This window comes from Ooceraea biroi, chromosome 3 (genome assembly GCF_003672135.1).
Source record: "Ooceraea biroi isolate clonal line C1 chromosome 3, Obir_v5.4, whole genome shotgun sequence".
NCBI lineage: Eukaryota > Metazoa > Arthropoda > Insecta > Hymenoptera > Formicidae > Ooceraea > Ooceraea biroi.
The window spans coordinates 3205491-3223370 of record NC_039508.1 but is presented as its reverse complement, the minus strand read 5'-3'; the positions used below and the strand labels follow the sequence as shown (position 1 = coordinate 3223370).

Genomic DNA, 17880 nt, shown 5'->3' with positions numbered 1-17880 from the left:
CGTTGGGTCTTGATTAAATTGGAATTTTTAATTTCTACATTATTTTATGTAAAAAGACGCATTCCATTTTGCAGATACGTTTTGCGATTAAGCAGCAAGGGCACGAACGCGACGGCAGGCTCGCTGATGGGAGACGAGCCGGTAACAGTGACAATCAACGTAGAGGATGTCAACGATAATTATCCGCGATTTCTTCAAGAACTTTACGAAGTATCGATCAAGGAAGATGCTCCGTACAACACGACGGTCGCTGTTTTACGCGCCGCGGATGACGATTTGGTTGACAGCGCGGCGGCTACCTTGGTGTACGACATCACCTCAGGAAACGACGGCGGTCTCTTCCGCGTCGAGAGGTTGACCGGTGCTGTCTTGGTGAATTCCACGCTTGACTGCGATCTCGAGCCCGAAGTCCACAACCTCGTTGTGATGGCGTGCGACAGCGATCCGTTAACGCCGCTCTGTGCGCTCGCCCGGCTTCGCGTTCATCTGGAGGACGTGAATGACAACTCGCCCAAGTTCCCCGTTTCCGAGTATCTCGAGTTCGTCGGCGAAAACGAGCCGATCGGCACGACCGTCTTCTCCGCGCGTGCCTCGGACCTGGATCGCGGTATCTTCGGCACGTTGAACTATTCCATCGTGTCTGCCGCCGCAAGCGGCTTCTCCGACATCGACGACAGTTGGAAGCTGTTTGCGGTTGACGAAAAATCGGGCAGCGTGACCACGCGCGCCGTATTCGATTACGAGCAACGGAATCGATACGCCTTTACATTGCGTGCCACAGACATGGGCGGGCGTATCGCGGCCGTGCGCGTCAGAGTGGAGATCGACTCGAGGGACGAGTTCTTTCCGCAATTCACTGAGAAGATGTATCAGATCAGGATAAGGAGCGAGGCCCAGATGCTGCCTGGCGCAGTGATTGGTCACGTTACAGCGACCGATCGCGACAAAGGTCCCGACGGCCGGGTCGTGTATCAATTGACGTCTCAGCATCCCTATTTCAAATTGAATCGCACAACCGGCGCGTTGATCGTGAAGCAGAAACTGATGCACATTGACATAGAGGAGTCGTCCAGACTGGTGGTTAGCGCGAGTTCCGGTCGGCAGGGTTCCTTGAACAACATGACGGTAGTAGAGATCACCTTGATGGACGACGACGAGCCGAATGGAGCCAGAGGAGCTACTGCTTTGGCCACACCGACGGACGTCGACTCGAACACAGCTGTGGCTACTTCCGGAGGCCTGGCCGATTGGGCATTGGGCCTGCTGATCGCTCTTCTGCTTCTTCTCCTTGCGTTCGGCGCCATCTTCCTTTATCTCCACGTTCGTAATCGCCGGCACAAAAAACCCGGCACGAAACCGGGTCTGAACGGTGAGAGCAACGCTACCGCGTCCAACAGCTACGTGGATCCAAGTGCCTTCGACACGATACCGATCAGAAGCGTGACTGGGGTTGGCGTGAGCGGAAACGGCAGCTCTGGAAGCGCCGGAGGCGCGGGTAGCGGCGCGTCCTGTCAGTTTGCTCCCCCAAAGTACGACGAGATACCTCCTTACGGGACCTCGGGCCAATCCGGGCAACAGCAGGCTACGTCCGAGCTGTCCGGAAGCGATCAGTCCGGCTCCTCCGGCAGAGGATCCGCCGAGGATGACGGGGAAGACGAGGAGATCAGAATGATCAACGAGGGCCAGCAGACCGGCGATTCCGCGAGCGACCTTTCGGTTCACAATACTCAGGAATACTTAGCTAGATTGGGCATCGTGGATCCACCGGCCGGCACGCCCAGGAGGCCTCCCGAGGCTCTCCCGCTGGACAGTTTGCACTTGTTCGAGGACGAGGCCAGCACCGAGGCGGACATTGCGACATTGATCTACGGCAAGATCGGGGAACCTGGACGACCTACGTCCGGTTTGGAAGTGCCGGGCGGACCATCGATGAACGGCTCGTTGAGTTCCATTGTGCACAGCGAGGAAGAGCTCACAGGATCGTACAACTGGGACTATCTGTTGGACTGGGGACCGCAATACCAACCGCTGGCGCATGTGTTCAGTGAGATCGCCAGGCTAAAGGACGATGCCGCGAGCGTTCAAAGCGGGAATTCAGGTAGCAGCGGCAAGACTAAGTCTGTACATAAAGCACCACCGCCTCCATTGCTCACGTCCGTCGCCCCGAGGTCGTTGGCGGCGCCGGCGCTAGCACGTGGGATTCTGCCGAGGTCGCCAATCAGTCATGATGCTTCCACCTTCCCGTCCGCCGCGCTGAGTCCGAGCTTTTCGCCCTCGCTATCACCCCTAGCAACGAGAAGCCCCAGCATCAGTCCGCTCGTGCCACCCGCCACCCAGAGATCCAGTCAAAGTGCCAATCGAGGAATTCCCGTTACCGACGCCGAACTCAGGATCTGAGGACACTCTGATTTCCTCGTTTTCTTTTCTTTCACCGGCGTACAAGTTCTAGTGTTAGTACAGTGATGACTCGCCGGAAATGCGATATTAATAAAATATGCGGTGCCTCAATGTAAAGCGGTGCGGAAGGTGAATTCTGTCAACGTGCGTTGTTAGATGCGATCGATTAATGGATATAGCGCTCTCTCAGACTTTACGTGCAACGAGTTAACGATTCGCGAGTACGAGTGATTTTAATTTAGGAATTTCAACTTGACTTCATCGTCGGAGAGAAAACGATGACTGGAAACTATTCACCACTGTTTTGTCACGCGCAAACGCTACCTTCTCGTGATCAATGTTACATGTAATTAATCGATAAAGTACAGAGACTTTAAAGAGTTTAGTTTTTAATTCACCGCGCGAACAAGTGGTAGAAACATCCCACTCGCAAGTAAAAAGCAGGAAACGAGAAAGCAGCGATTGCGTCTTGACACAATTCTATACTTGTTATACGAAATATGAACGCGTTTCTTTGTTCTGATCGCGATCGAGTAGTTAACTGAGAGGAAGTACTCCTTTCTGAACGAGATGTACTGTAAATATCCGCCAGTTGTGACGGCGTTTAGTCATTAAGTAGCATTGTAAATAATAATTTACGCTCACGAGAATAAAAGAGATGTTATAATAATCAAAAGAATAGACTATCCTCAATGTAAACCGGATGATCGCGCCATGTTGGTCGAGCCGCGTGTGAATGTGTACAGTAATCTAATTTTATAAATGTTGACACACGCTACGACGAGCATGGCGATATCGTTCGGGTCGAAAGAAAACGCGCTACCACGAGCGAACTGATCACGCCGGATTTCGTGGTAGCGCTTCTCTAAAAGCGCCTACAATTTCGTTGATTAATTGTTACTTCGTACCGATTCCCCGAGCGCGATCTCGATGTAACGGGGGATGGAAACTCAGCCAGGTAACATACGCATACGCACTGAATATATATATAAATGTATGTCATATTTTGTATAAATGCTCTCTGTACAAAGACTCTCCCGAGCCAAGGGCCGCGACGGGCCTCAAATAAATGAATTTTCTAGGAAATCGTTGCGTTTCTACCAACCTGACCTATCTCATCTGCTGAGAGAATTTTGATGATTATTTTTATCTTTAATCCGCATATAACGATCTGAAATGCATTATTCAAAATAAGAAAGTAAAAAGGAACGGGCATTATTAAGAAAGAAGACAGGATGTTTCCCACGTATAAATCTGCATTTTGTTATACAACACGTTGAGCCTTACGAGTATATTAACATGTATTTTTTGGATTATTTTGATAAATTTGTCCCTAGTTTCCTCCGCTCGTTTTACCCCCATTAATACATATGGCTAATACATATGGTATCTCACTTTTTCGATGTTTGAGCGTAAAACGCGCCGAGTAACAGGAACACCCGATGTATCACTCGAAAAAATGGCATCTTCTAGGTGAAATCGGAAACTTATGCGATTAACAAATATTAAAAAATAATGCTATTACAACTTTAAAAAAGAAAACTTCTCATGTATAATTAATACCACCTCCTCCTTCTTACGTAAGCATATCTATACTAAAGATTTTCTCAATTTTTTTAACTTTTGGTTACGATGCGCTTCTATTGTCAAATAATTCACTTTGATGTTTACAATATAAATATAAGTTCCATTCATGCGCTTGTAATTTTGAGTCTTCAAGTTTCTCTGGAATATATGCTTAATTTACATTGAATAACGCGCATGAAATGGTATTAGTTATTATGAATTACTAAAGATAACTAGAGGACAATCCATTGCAATTTATATGGATGGACGAACGTTAATTATCAAAACCGCTAATAATGCTACGTGTATAATCGAGCAGTTTGTACATTTAAACAGTCTCTACGATGAAACACGTATCGACCTACCTACCTAGTGCCTAGAATCAGCGAAACCGTTTATAGGAATCGTTTACCCATATTATGTTACATCTAACGAAACAATATTATATGATGTATCCAGTCTTGTTGCCACTCGACGTAGAGCTGCGCTATTTAATTTCTCGTTCTCATCGCCGTTTGTATAGTAGTACAATCGAAACACAGATTTTGTTTATTCTAAGCTACTGGGTGTGGACAACATTATGCTGGAAGGTATATTATTATACGGCAGAGAGCACTAATATCGAAGAAGAGCGCAACGAGATACACAATAGGATCTTCGACGTCTGTAATCGTATTTAACGGAAACGATAAGTCGTCGAAAATTCCGAACATTGTTCCCGCATCAAAGAAGAATTTCTTTTAGAAAAGTTCGTCAGTCGAGTGTCATATAAAATATAATCTGTTGAAATCTTTAATTTTAACAGAACGTACGCCTAGGGTCTTGGACTATCATCTTGACGAGCATTCTTTCGCGGAAATACTCGTGTCTTTTAAAAGCGTCACGCGTACAAATTCTTCATGCATTAATTTTTCTTAATGGTCCGATTCATCATGTTCGATATGAACTTTTAGAAGTTACTTAAAGTCTCTTTCATGCTCGATCGTAGATCTCGTTCGCCACATTCTTCGCGTGGGATCGACGTCGGTGCCCGCTAAATGCGCATGTTCTTGTCGTTAAATGTGTTGAATTTTTTTCTCTCAAGTTCAATTGCGATCAGTGACGTGACAGATGCGCGACACGTAGTATAGTGTGGTCTTCAGAATGTAATCTAAGCTGCATTATCATCCTATTATATTGTATCCTAGATACGTAGATATGCATTACGGCTATCTAACAGTTATCACAACGAGCTCCCTCCTTTCAACCGTCACAAAAAGGTCACCAATAGAAAGTTGCATTCGTCGCGTCGCTGAAGATACGCATAAATCTTCGCGTGCGGGGCTGGACCACTCTAAAGACATCGAAAAAGCGTCGAGAATTGGAATCACCGCCTAATACACTAACACACTATCCCCGCGCGCGAGGATACACTCGAAACGGAACTCAAAAAGTCTTTACTTTCATCGCGCCCGTCTGCTTGGCGCACCGAAATAAGGCACCACATTCGACGTTGTTTTTACACGATGACCGTAGAAATTGTCACTATTTCTACGCGAGTGCGTTCGAATCGGTGATATTCGAAATCCGCTAATTGTTAAAGTCTTCTTTATGCGATCGTTTATTGTTCATTCGAATGCGTATATTGTTCAGTCAGTTCAATCGGATCAACTTCTTTCTGATTCAGTAACGGCGGTGGTTGGGTTCGCATCCCGATTCTCTGCTTGTACAACGTCGAGCGTAGTTATTACTGGTAGCGATTAACAAGACACGCTTTCCTCGAGTCTTTGGAAGTCTCGATCGAAGCTCCGAAGTACGTATATCGATTCTTATTGCTGTACCTGCATCACAAATAGCACGTTCTCCATTGTTATTGACTCTGAATCTTCTCTTGCGTTGCATTTGGCGACTGTTTTTTCTGCGGGAGTTCTCGGCCCGCCGCTGTGGAACTTCCCGCGGAAGATCTTCGCGAAGCTTCGAAAATGATCAGAACAAGGAGGAACACAGGAACTAAACACGCCTTTGGCGCAACTGACGTATCCTTTTTTTATCTTCATACAAGCTGTCGTCCGTTCAAACGGGTCGTAGGGTCAATCTACTCGTTGATAGGTTCCTACGGTGCTAAGCTAATCTGCGAGGCTCACCACTAGTCAGACGGTCTCCTCCGTCACACTTCTCGACATGTGCAAAATTCCTAAGCTGAAACGAAAAAGAGATTTGAAGCGTATCTTTCTGGAAGAATTGAAAAAGAGATCGTAAGTATGACGTTCTCTTGAAATCATTTGTATAATAAAACATGCTTTAGATGTGCAACTTAAAATATGACAGACTCAAAAGTATGATATAACTTAACTATAATTAGAAATTATAGTTAAATAAATTAGCTCGCTCTAATGCTACTATTTTTGCCACTTGTAATTCCCTTCCACCGACTTGACTTTGCTCACTGCAAGTAAGTCGGCGATTCGATGTTGCTAACGTGATCTACTATGAGCGTACAAAATGATAGCCTAGCCCTACCAACAAGCGTGTTTACTTGGCGATCCCCGTTATCCGCGCGTCGTCTTGCATCTCGACAACCACGGTATCAGGATCAGGTACCCTGTTGGCGGAAACACATCCGTTGGCAATAGCAGTTGGCAGCACGGTCTCCGACTGGAATTAAATAATTAAATAGATTGATGCACGATTATTATGATAGCGTGATAGAATCAAGCAACTAATTAATTAATGTTTCTTACTTGATAGGCTGCTGCGTCTAGCGCCATCAGTTCCTTCTTCGAGAGCTGTTCAACTACTGCAGCAGCGTAGCAGTCTCCCAACATATTGTTGGTGGTCCTGATTCGATCTCTGTACAAATATGAAGTAATATTCGCGTTCACATTCGAGATCATGCAATGAAGAATTATTTGTTGAATAATAAAATAATTATTTGTATCGCTTTCTTGTATATTTTACTTCTCTTCCTCTCTTCCGACATAATAAAGAATAATATATTGAAACTTGTAATACAACAAAAAGTTTCTTTGAGATCCCTAACATGGATATCTTGATTGATACTTACACGAACCAGTCGATCGCGAATAAGAGGGAGACATCGTTAACAGGAGCATCGATGGCGCTTAAAACGACCAATAATAGGACGAGCGCAGCGCTTGGTACCGAGGCCGACGACACAGAGGCAGCAGTGGATGTCAGACTTTGTGAAATACAAAGTGATAAAATAATAAATATAAAAAAGAACAATGCGATAAAATTCCTATAATTGCAAGAAAGCTTTAAAAATGAAAAAAGAGAACTTACATAACGGTAATAATCTCGCCGAATCCCAGAAAGATACCGTTCATCTGCGCGATGAATATGCTGGCCACTGCGACGAAGAGCGCGGTACCATCCATGTTAATATTGCAGCCGATCGGCAGGACGAATCTGGTGACTCTAGGGTCGACTCTGAGCTTCTCGGTCATCAGACGAAAAGTCACGGGGAGCGCGGCAGCCCTGTACAAAGCTGCGTTAGCAAAGATCGGGCAAGACATGCTACCGATGATAGTAGAAAGATTCACTCCACGTCGCCTGTCGCTGCAGTCGATGGTCATTCTGGCGTAAGAACTTACGGGATAGATAAATAGCGTGAATTCATTGTGACTCTCTTAAACATAACTGATCAGAGGATGAATCGAATCGAACAGATTTGAGAAACGATAGAGAATGGTACGTGAATGAGGTGAGAATACACGGTATACTCGTAACGGCACGTTAATCGTGTGAAAAATGTCTGCAAATATGATAGTAGAAAGAGTGCCAGAATAACAGCCAGAATGACCGTGGAAACAACCTGAAAATCAACCGGAATTAGCTTTACAACAGTCCGCAGGATGTCCATCAGACCGCGTCAGACCTGCTCGATCCTACAACAGAACAATCGTATCTTCATGTTGCGGCCATTAGTTACTTACCAAGCGCTACCCTCGGTCTCTCAGAGTCAACCACCTGCAAAAGGCCGCGTGCAGTGCGTGTTCTAATACATCATCATGATATTCATACAGTCTCTGTTCAGTTACACTGAGAATACTTTCTCAGTCAGTCACAGTGTACGCACAGTTGTGTATACGCTCTTTTCTGGAAACAGTTAATCCACAGAGAAAATAGATTGAGTTAGGTACAACTGTATAAAACCGAGCTGGATCATAAACGTTAAGCACTGTCTTAAAGTAATAATAAGGGGAGTGATCGTGAGGGCACGGGGATGGCGGATAAGACTGGATAACGTGGGGTGATTCTCCAAAAAATATTGGACACTGGGCTAAGGACGAAGGAAAGGAAGGACTCCGGAGAACGATACGTAGTGCGAACTGAAAAAATGATCGTTGCTTCGCGTGACTCCCAAAAATGAATTATCAAGGGACAAATGATCGCACGATGGTTGTTCAGCAGTACGGCTGGTCATCGACGTCCTCGTCGTACCTGCAAGAGCGAGCACGACACAAGCAACCAATATTTTTTCAGTTCGGCAGATCTAAATTTATTCATTATAAGTTTAACGTGGAAGCCTCCTTTAGCGATTTCTTCTCCCTCTTCCTCGCCCTCGCGAGAGAATAGTTTGAAGATTCGGACTATAAGTCCTTAGCAGACTTCCACGCTGCGAATCAGTCCAGGTAACACGGAGTCAGCAGATCACCGGTTTGTACACGACATTATTATCGAAGAATTACACAATATCGTAGTAGTATCTTGAAAGTTTTCTACGATTTCTTACGCGCTGTAATAATACATTATTTCCGTGAACGAAATTCCGCTCGCGTTACCACAGGATTGGTAACGTTCTTTGGAAGTCCGTACGGCAGCCTGATGGCTAGGAACCGGAAGTATCAGCATTCTAAGTGCTACCCGGAACTGCATACCTCTTTCCCACTTTTTTTCTTTCTCATGTGGCATGGCGAGCATCTCCTCGCAAGCGAACATTAAAAGAGACTGTTGTAAGAAAGAACTAACGGGGTAATTAGGAATCAGCCAGCTTCGACAACGTTTCTTTACAGAAATTGAATGAGGAATAGTGAAGTTATGGTAATTCCGCGGTAAATTAATTCGCTGTAAAGCTGACTCGAATGATTTGGATAGGATGCCGGGATCGTGGCCTCGCAAAGCCTCCACACAGCTGGCTGACACATATTGTCTCTGTCAATCGATCCGATCGGTACACGTCTTTCATCGCCACGTATCACTCATTGTCTATCTTACGACGTCGAACGTTTTGGAATCAACCATGTGCCACTATCAATCGCGCGGCAGACCAGCTCCATTTCGCGCGAGCATAGAAAGGTCCAGGTGACAGGGAAGAAAGGGTGGAAGGATGTAGAGATGGGACCGTCTGCGGGAGGCGACCGACGAGGAAACGGAGAGGCTACGAGGTCAGAAAGTACGATCACAACGTTGACCGAGGCCCTGTGAGGCAGGCGAAATGGATTATCTGAAGGTCGGGCTCGGATTCGAAGATCGACGACTCACGTTGATGCCATGGCGAAGGCGGTGAGGGTGCCCTGGGCCAGGCCGGCGTAGAATTTAAAGGGGTTCTTTCTAACGAAGGCCAAATATATCAGTTGCATGATCACCAGCTGATAGAGAAAGACACCAATCGCGATCGTGACGATGAACCACCCCAGCTGCGACATCACCAGTACCAAGTCGTCCACGCCAAGTATTTTGCCTGCTATTACGGAAGTGATGCCGACTGGTGTCATCCTGGAAGCGAGGTATTTTCAGTACCAACCGTTGTTATCACAAAGTGCTATCTTTGATTCTCATCAAGTGCTCACCACATAACAGTTGAGACCATTCGCATGATGACTTCGAATACAGCCTTGAAGAAGTCTATGACGACCTGACCTTTTTCACCGAGAGTTCCTAAGAACGTGCCGAAGACTAGGCAGAAAAAGACTATCCCCAAAGTATTCGTGCCGCTTCTGTACTGTACCACTCGCATTAGTTCCTCGCCTTCCAGAACTTCCGTTGCTACCTGATCAGTGACATTCTGGAATGGTTGCTTCTTCGGAACGTACACCGTGTGCGCCTGTAACAATATTATTTAATATCATATGTACGCAATCAAATAGCTTTATTCCTCAATATGAACTTTAAAAGAATTAGAAAACATTTTTACCTGCTGGAAAGCTGCTTGAAACAGATTATCTGGGAACATGTTCCTGTAAAATAAAATTTGAGATTGTATATTTTCGAAATATTACTACATAAATAAATAGAAAGTGTCAGTACAAATTTTTGTATAAAAGCTGTACGCTTTAAAAATAATGCCTTTCTCATGGCGTTTATTTTATCCATAAATTGATTAAATCGCTTTATACCTGGTAGGCTTTAGCGATTTTTTAATAAAAACGATCTTATCTCGCGTTATTGAAGCGAACATTTATTAAATAATTTCCGATAACAAGTCGCGCTATATTCTTTAATGCTGGCTTTAACGCAACTGGGAAAGATTCTTTAAACGGAGTTTCTCAGTATGCCTTGAATAAGCTATGCGCGATCGATGAACTTCTATTTTTGTCTCAACTAACGATCACAGTGATTTTCGTTTAGTGAAGTTTAACGGCTCGTGTAACACTATGACCTTAATTCGGTTTGGATTACTGCACTACTGTAATAATTTAGCAGTATGGGAATCAATTCTGTCGATTCACGTAATGTAGACCAACATTACTTGAATATTGTATTACTGTCGTACACGTTTTTTCGTATTAAAAAATCGCCAAAGCAGAAAGTATTGACAAATTTTTATTAGAGAGATTTCCGTTGACAGGGATGGTAGTTGATGACACAGTTCAGCAGTAAGATCTAAATATGATTTGAGAGCGTATTGATCCTTCATTCACATTGTTTTCTCATCGCTTTATACGTGCTGACCTTCGTGCTTGATTACCTCCATTTTCAACAGGAAAGCTTCCCACTGAATCAACGTACATTACCGATATTGACAGAATCGATATCGGGTGGCCGATGAGATATCACCAAGCATAATTTACCTTCCCAGATCGAGCAAGCTGTCCAGTATGTTAACGGCTCTCGCGTGATGCGAGGGGGTGATCGATTCTCTAATGCCAGGATTACCGGGATGAATAACCAGGACTAGGGCCACACCAAGGATTGCATTGAGCAAGGACGTCACTATGAAGTATACTAGAGTACGAACGGCGATCATTCCGTTCATTCTGGCGTTCAAACTGGCCGAACCTAAAATACATCGAAACATGTTAAGAAAAACGGTTAAGAAACACGCGGAGCCGGTTTTAGTGATTATATGGTACGCGTGTTGAAGAACCTACCTGATATAAGGCTGGCGATTACCAAAGGTAGGATCATTAGCTTCAATAATCTCATGAAGAGCTCTCCTGGATAACTGATGAGCATCACTGCATCGTCCCCAAGGTCCAGAGGTCGCAAGCCGAATCCTGAAGAGGAAGATATGTTAGCAGGGAGATGAATCCACGATTCTGCGTTACGATGTGGCTTCTTTATCTACGTGCAAAGCACTCGAGAGATTCTACGAAGTGTTTGCCCTTGAACTATATTTAAACTTATTACGCAGTTGACTGATTTACTATTTAATCGCGAAGAAAGAGCACCCCGACTAATGAAAAGGTAAAGGTTTGATCAATTCCTTTCTATCGCATAGGAGGAGTTGTATAAGCTATCCGAGTCGTAATATTCCAAGCCATATACATGTATGCTCGCGCACACGTTTCGGAGCAAATTGTTAATTATGTCAAACCGCATATGTAGATAACAAATTGCGCTTCGTCAATATATTTACATAAAAAGCGGTAACTGATATGAAAACTGATAACTTGAAATCTTTTATTTAGAAAAGAGATGTATATGAATAAAAGCTATGTATTTTCGATTCAAATGGACTTATTGAGCAGCGTATAAATTATTACAATGCTGACGACATCTCTATTTATGGCAGATTACATATAAATGCGAGATACGTTGATACCTTTATCTGTTAGCTACCAAATCAAGCAGTTGAAAACAAGGACTTTACGTGGATGTAAACTCTTCCCACACACCGGTCTATTAATACATTCGCCAATCGTTGAGATTATCTCTATAAATCTTTTCATTAGAGCTACTAAATTCAGTAATAGAAACAAACCAAATATGATGGGACTCTTCAAAGAAACCCTTCGTCGATGATCGACGTCTCTTAACAAGATAATGTGATATATTTTTACGTAACCAGTGATAATTTCGAACTGGGTCGTTGCCGACGTACACATAAAATCGATCCGTGCAAAAGTCTGTTTGCATTACGTCATATATTGTAAAGTGTCTCATGCTCTTTCTCTCTCTTTTATATAATTTTTGAACTTTATGAATGTTATTTTGAATTTTATGAACGTTTAATAAGTTACAGATTTGTTTAAGTGTAAGACACCGATACCTCTGCGAAAGATTTACATTAGTGAAATTAATAGGATGAGATTATTTCTGAGATTTATTTCTTTTTGTTTCAAAACGCTATATTTTAAAGTCAAAGTAATCGATTAATCTGTCAGCGAAAGAATCAGCTATTTAACATGATAAGCGTGGAATGACGTCACGATCAATAAAAGCGGTATTGAAGAACATCTCATCGGCATTATTCGCGCATTATTATTCCTGACTAATTATATCTATCGATTATTCGTATGTCGTCATTACTTTTAGTATCTGTTTTATCAAAGTTTAACAATTCGATTTATTTAATTGAAGAATGAGATGATCAGTCTGGTGTGATAAATTAGAAAATCTACATAATAAGTTAGTTTAAACCTACTATACGATTACTACCGTGAAATTGACGCTAATAGGAGTTGTTATTTATACTCGATGTATGAAACAATTACAATTGATAAAAAGTTTGATGCAGTTTGCACCATAAACTTTTTTAAAATCAAGCAAAATACAAGTAATTATCTACTTTTACTTAATATTTGTAGAAACGTAAATACTTTCGACAGCAATTGCGCAGATAAACAATAATCGATTGCACAGAGTGACTCAAGAAATCACTATCCGACATCATTGACTGTTTAAAAGTTTTTTCTAAATACGGCAAAATTATGTTTTCCTGGACAGAATCAAAGGGACTTTCCACGAATCAGTTTAAAGTTGCGGATTTTTCGCGTGATTAAAAGAGGTCAATCGGAGGCTTCTCACCGAGTATTACGCCGAAGAGCACGCCGGAGAGAGTGACCATGAGCAGCAGATTCTCTCGCATCCACTTTCTGGTGTCGGCGGTCACCTTACGGGGACCCTGAGAGGCCGAGACGTCCTGTCCGCCCATCTTGGCGAACAGATACTCGGAAAATCGGGCAGAGGACTTCTCCTCCATCTCACTGGGCCGCCAGCAAGCGGCGTACCAGGGATCGGTGCCGGTCGTGTACGAGCAGGCCGATTCTCCCGCCGATCTCCCCAAGCTCCCTTCTCGCGATCTCTCGCGGCTAACGGCGGGGCCCCGGCAGCACCACGACGACGAGGGGTTGCCGTTTTGGGGGTGTTTCGGTAAATCCGTGCGGAAGGACCAATCACTCACGCCTACCAGACGTCGTAGTAGCCTGACGGCTTGGCGAGTGCCTATTAGCTCGATCGTGGTACCGGAATTGGATTCGACTGTTCTCCTAGTGACGCTGATAACAATTAGCGATTCCGGGGAAGGAGGAGGAAGAGCTCGCGAGGCCGTTTAATCTCCGGCCGTCGACTGATCTGATGTCACACACGTATGTATAGGATTACACGAATCGGGCCTGGGACGTCTGGATCCGAGTGTGCGCCCAAAGCTACGTGCGTCCTTCTTGTTCCTTTGAAGACCTTCGCGAGAATTGCGACGGAGGATTGGCGAGATGCTCGTTACGAAGATGCTGGTGTAGCTTCGGGAGTCGAACGTTGGTGTTGTTGCACGAGGTCAGTTACCCGAGAGGGCTGCTAACAGCCGTCTCCTTAAATGCGATGATATCTGTAGACTCCTATCAGCCAGCGCACTTCACTTGGCGAAGCCGATCTTATTAGGAGGAGCAAGGAGAACGAGATGCCTTTGTACAGTGATGGCGATGATGATGACGATGTTAATGGTCGGATAACGGAGACCTTGGAACGTAATGGATTATTCTGGCGAAATGGTAGCCAATGTAACTGAGCGTGCGCGTGGACTTTCGACACGTTTCTCGCGAAGGATGAGCCCCGACTGCCTGGTTATCGGCGGACATTGCCGTATTGATTTGCCAAGGACCTCTCCGCACCCCCGCGAGACACCCCCGTTCTCTAGCCCGGCAAAGTGATAAGGTACGCCTGCGCGAACTCTGGTGGTTAATTCGGTCGCCGGAACGTGGACATGCACTACGTCGATGCTGTTGCTGCGCGGTAGTGCATTGCAAAGGGAAGCGAAACATGTACGAGGGGAGATCAAGAGACGGTGGTGGCCAGAGGATGTGGGGGGATGGGGCGGTAGGATGTGAATCTCGACGCGCAAAAGCAGCAAGAGAAATAAAGACGTGGCGAAGGACGATGTAGAAGTTTTTGGAATTGCGAAACGTATTATTCGATAAAGGCTACTGAATAAGTAAAACGCTGTCCTTGTAAATCAGTTTGCATCGCAGGTCCATTATCAAGAGTGGCTCAATAATATGCAAGAAAGATGTTCCGCGCGCGCACACCTATTATGAATACATATATATATTGCTCTGTAATATACATTTATTTTAAGAACGGTATAATCCATTTTATCTCAGGCGTTGGACACGTGGTAAGTTGAGTGGAACATTAAACGTCACAAGTCGCGTTATAAAACGCTTAATGTACAGAAATAGATAATATGTATTCATCATACACAAATCCTTTATCCATTTCCATTTTTTAACTTTTTTCCAAAGTACGATACTTATAATTCTAACATATTTATATAACATTATCTATAGTAAAAATTGTTATAAAAAATGATCAGGAAATTATTAGAAAAATAGCTTTGTAATAAATAATCCATTTTTATATTTTTAAGTATACGACGTATATTATAAAGAACAATTACAACTGAAAAAACAGTGACTATATCTTTACTTGGCTTGCTGGATAACTGTCTGATCGAACATAGGTAACTACAATACCTTCGTCTGATCTTAACGGCATGTACTACTAGTGAATTTCACGCAAGCAAACGTGATTTCTGAAAAGGAGAAGAGATGGAAGCACCATTTCTAAATAATAGTCCGCTTAATCTTTACAATAACACAAAGCTTATAAATTATTTTATAACTTATTAAATTATTATTTTATTATATTATTAAATTTATAATTGAAATAGACATAATTATCTGGTAAACAATGTTTAACAAGGCACAGAGCAATCAACAATATATCCTAATTTTAATGGTACACTGCTACAATGCTAATGCTTACAAGATTTTTCGTCATAAATATTCATATTGTAAGCGACAATGAAAAATGCTGCCGGAAGATGATTATGCTCCGTTTAAACACGGGAAAACGTTAAAAAGAAATTCCCCTGTCATATCCCGCTGACAAATGTTCTCTAAAATGTGTGAATTAAGTAATTCACCAAAGAGGAACTCCGGCATTTTGGCGGGACAGGCCGCCTCGTTGAATAATGGAAGGATCTACATGGAGAGTCCGAGCGCGCGTTCAGCAGAATGTTACGAGAGTCAGGCTCATCCCCCTCGTAAATAATCCAGTAACGCGACATGCTGGGCACAAAGTGTGTAAGGGTAAAACACCTTACCACGTACCCTCGACACACACAAGGCACTGTTTCGTATTTTACTTAATTTCTCTAGACTTTGTCCAAGATTTCGGCAGCCGCACACGTGCGGATGAAGAGAATAACTTTTCGTCCACGCGACCAATATGAAAAAGGAAGGATCCCTTGCAACCCTTAGATCGGCGTTCACGGGTAACATGAACATCTCGTCGCTGTTCATGTTCTTGACGATGGAAAATACAGTAGATCCAGAAATGAAAAAGTACAAGCCTTTGAAAGATTTTTCTTTTTCTGAATAGTTCTGGGATATTTATATTGTTAGTTGGCATATTGCCTAGAGTCCTCGACTATTAAAAATCCTTTAAACACGCAAATGAAAAAGTTCTAGCCCTTAGAAATTTTTTCTTTTTCTGAGAAGTTCTGAGTTGATGATATCATTATTTTTTATATTGCCTAGAGTTCTCTGCTATTGAAAATACCGTAAATTCAGAAATGAAAAAGTTCTAGCCTTTAGAAATTGTTTCTTACTCCGAGAGATCCAATGGACTTTCGATTTGACGGTATCCCAAACGATCCACGCATTTTACACGTACAGACATAGAAGAGGATCAAATAACTTCATAAAAGAGGGAAAATTAAGAAAGACTACAAAATATCAAGTATTAGTTTCTCAACGTTTTACATAATATTTGTATGTTTCTTATAGTGAGATTAGAACAATGTGAAATCATCGAAACCCGCAATATATTGTAGTGCGGGTATTGCGTTTTATATAAAAAGAGATTTCTTTCCCTGACGATTTTGCTTTGTTCCTTCCTTCTCTTTCTCGTAAAAGACACATACTCCTGTATTCGTTTAGCTACTTGGTGCCTATTTTTCGCATGCGAGGCGAGAATCTCATTACGTAGGAGGTACTAAATGAACGCCAAAGAGATTAGATTGAGTATCGGCCGCAGGTTTAGCAAAAGGTCGAAATAAAAGAATAAAGATGAAACGGAAATTCCAATGATCAGATTGCCGGCACGTAGCTAAATACAAATTTAGTCCTTCGGAAATGGCTTGGGCTTTATCCGCCTGTACGTATTTGCTGATTAAACGCTCTTAAATCTCATAGGACCGTTCTTTCGTCAAATATAAAGTAGGACTCGAGGGATGAGAACGGAAATCTCCTAAAGTTTTCAATACGTTTGATGCTGTGGCATGATGTCAATAGTCATATTGCGTATTCTCTTTTAGCTAAAGATAAGAATAATAGCATGATTTACTTCATTGTAATTCTTTAATGAAGATAATACGATCACTCTACAAAAATTTGACGGAAATGGGGATGAAGATATCGCGGATGCATTGACACGTATGTAAATGCAGAAGATGAATAATTCTCTCTTCTTTCGTGAAACTGTGAGAGCGTGCGTACCCGATTATCCAGTTTAAATATGTAACGGAAGTTCCCCCCCCCCCCAACCAATCGTAGCAACACGACAGTTAATTTATTGATGCGACTGGATATTCAATGTATGCACGCTGTACACGAAGTGACCATTAGCACACTGATCAGCCGGCGGTAATTAACGTTCACGAGCAAACGTGGAAGGTGATCGAGTGGCATGCAAATACGCAGATTTGAGTTTACTTCCGTGCTGCAAAATCGAAACCTGTCGTCGTTAATAACGATGCAATTCCTAGAATATCAGACGTTCGTTTATAATCCGACTCGACCTGCTCGTTACACACGATATTTCTGCTGTGCGGACGTGGAGTATCGAAGATCGTACGTTATGCAAATCGTCGCGCAGAGTAACGAGTGATGTATCCGTTCCCCATGTATCCGTCAATTTAGGTATCACGTCAACAGTGCAAACGACAGTGCAAACAAATGGGCATTAGCACTTAATATTCGATCTAATTCGGATTCTCCGGTAAAATACGTCATCTTGTTTACCAGAAAGATGAGATATTAAATTAATTTACTTGGCTATTATTTATCTTATAAATGTATACAATTTAGTATAAATAGCAATGATCTAAAACATCGAAACGGCAAAACTAAAAGGATTTAGCGATTGTGTCACTGTCGCGCTGTAACCGACAAGTCGCTTCCAACTTGGAGACGGACTTGCTATCTTAGTGAAGACAAGAGCCATTATACCGGCACGTAAAGCAACGTCAGCCAA

At 43.1% G+C, this 17880-nt stretch overlaps 2 protein-coding genes across 3 annotated transcripts in view; one reads left to right on the top strand and one right to left on the bottom strand.

Moving 5' to 3' along the window:
• Nucleotides 1-3483, top strand: part of LOC105281383 (protein dachsous) — a 64370-nt gene extending 60887 nt beyond the window's left edge. The window contains exon 16 of the mRNA XM_011342588.3: nucleotides 75-3483. Within this exon, the coding sequence (XP_011340890.1) occupies nucleotides 75-2397 (2323 nt within the window). The 3' untranslated portion in view covers nucleotides 2398-3483. The remainder of the gene's footprint in view (nucleotides 1-74) is intronic.
• Nucleotides 3484-3639: 156 nt separating this feature from the next.
• LOC105281384 (excitatory amino acid transporter) lies at nucleotides 3640-13671 on the bottom strand. 2 transcript variants are annotated; one of them, XM_011342591.3, is made up of 11 exons: nucleotides 13156-13671; nucleotides 11277-11402; nucleotides 10977-11184; nucleotides 10100-10142; nucleotides 9756-10009; nucleotides 9448-9681; nucleotides 7246-7440; nucleotides 7007-7141; nucleotides 6684-6792; nucleotides 6463-6597; nucleotides 3640-6141 (listed from the first exon to the last, which is right to left on the bottom strand). In XM_011342591.3, the coding sequence occupies exons 1-10, from the start codon at nucleotides 13328-13330 to the stop codon at nucleotides 6475-6477; spliced, it is 1602 nt and encodes a 533-aa protein (XP_011340893.1). In that variant the 5' UTR covers nucleotides 13331-13671; the 3' UTR covers nucleotides 3640-6141; nucleotides 6463-6474. The 2 variants fall into 2 exon arrangements, with proteins under 2 accessions (XP_011340893.1, XP_011340892.1); XM_011342590.3 differs by having other exon boundaries at nucleotides 6479-6597.
• Nucleotides 13672-17880: the final 4209 nt, after the last annotated feature.

What these genes read in the sequence shown, in the direction of transcription:
- LOC105281384 (XM_011342590.3), bottom strand. Translation starts at nt 13,330, where the DNA reads ATGGAGGAGAAGTCCTCTGCCCGATTTTCCGAGTATCTGTTCGCCAAG. An exon ending in GCTCTTCGGCGTAATACTCG is followed by an intron (nt 11,403 to 13,155) that starts GTGAGAAGCCTC and finishes CTTCCTCTTCAG; the next exon opens with GATTCGGCTTGCGACCTCTG. An exon ending in AGCTTGCTCGATCTGGGAAG is followed by an intron (nt 10,143 to 10,976) that starts GTAAATTATGCT and finishes TTTATTTTACAG; the next exon opens with GAACATGTTCCCAGATAATC.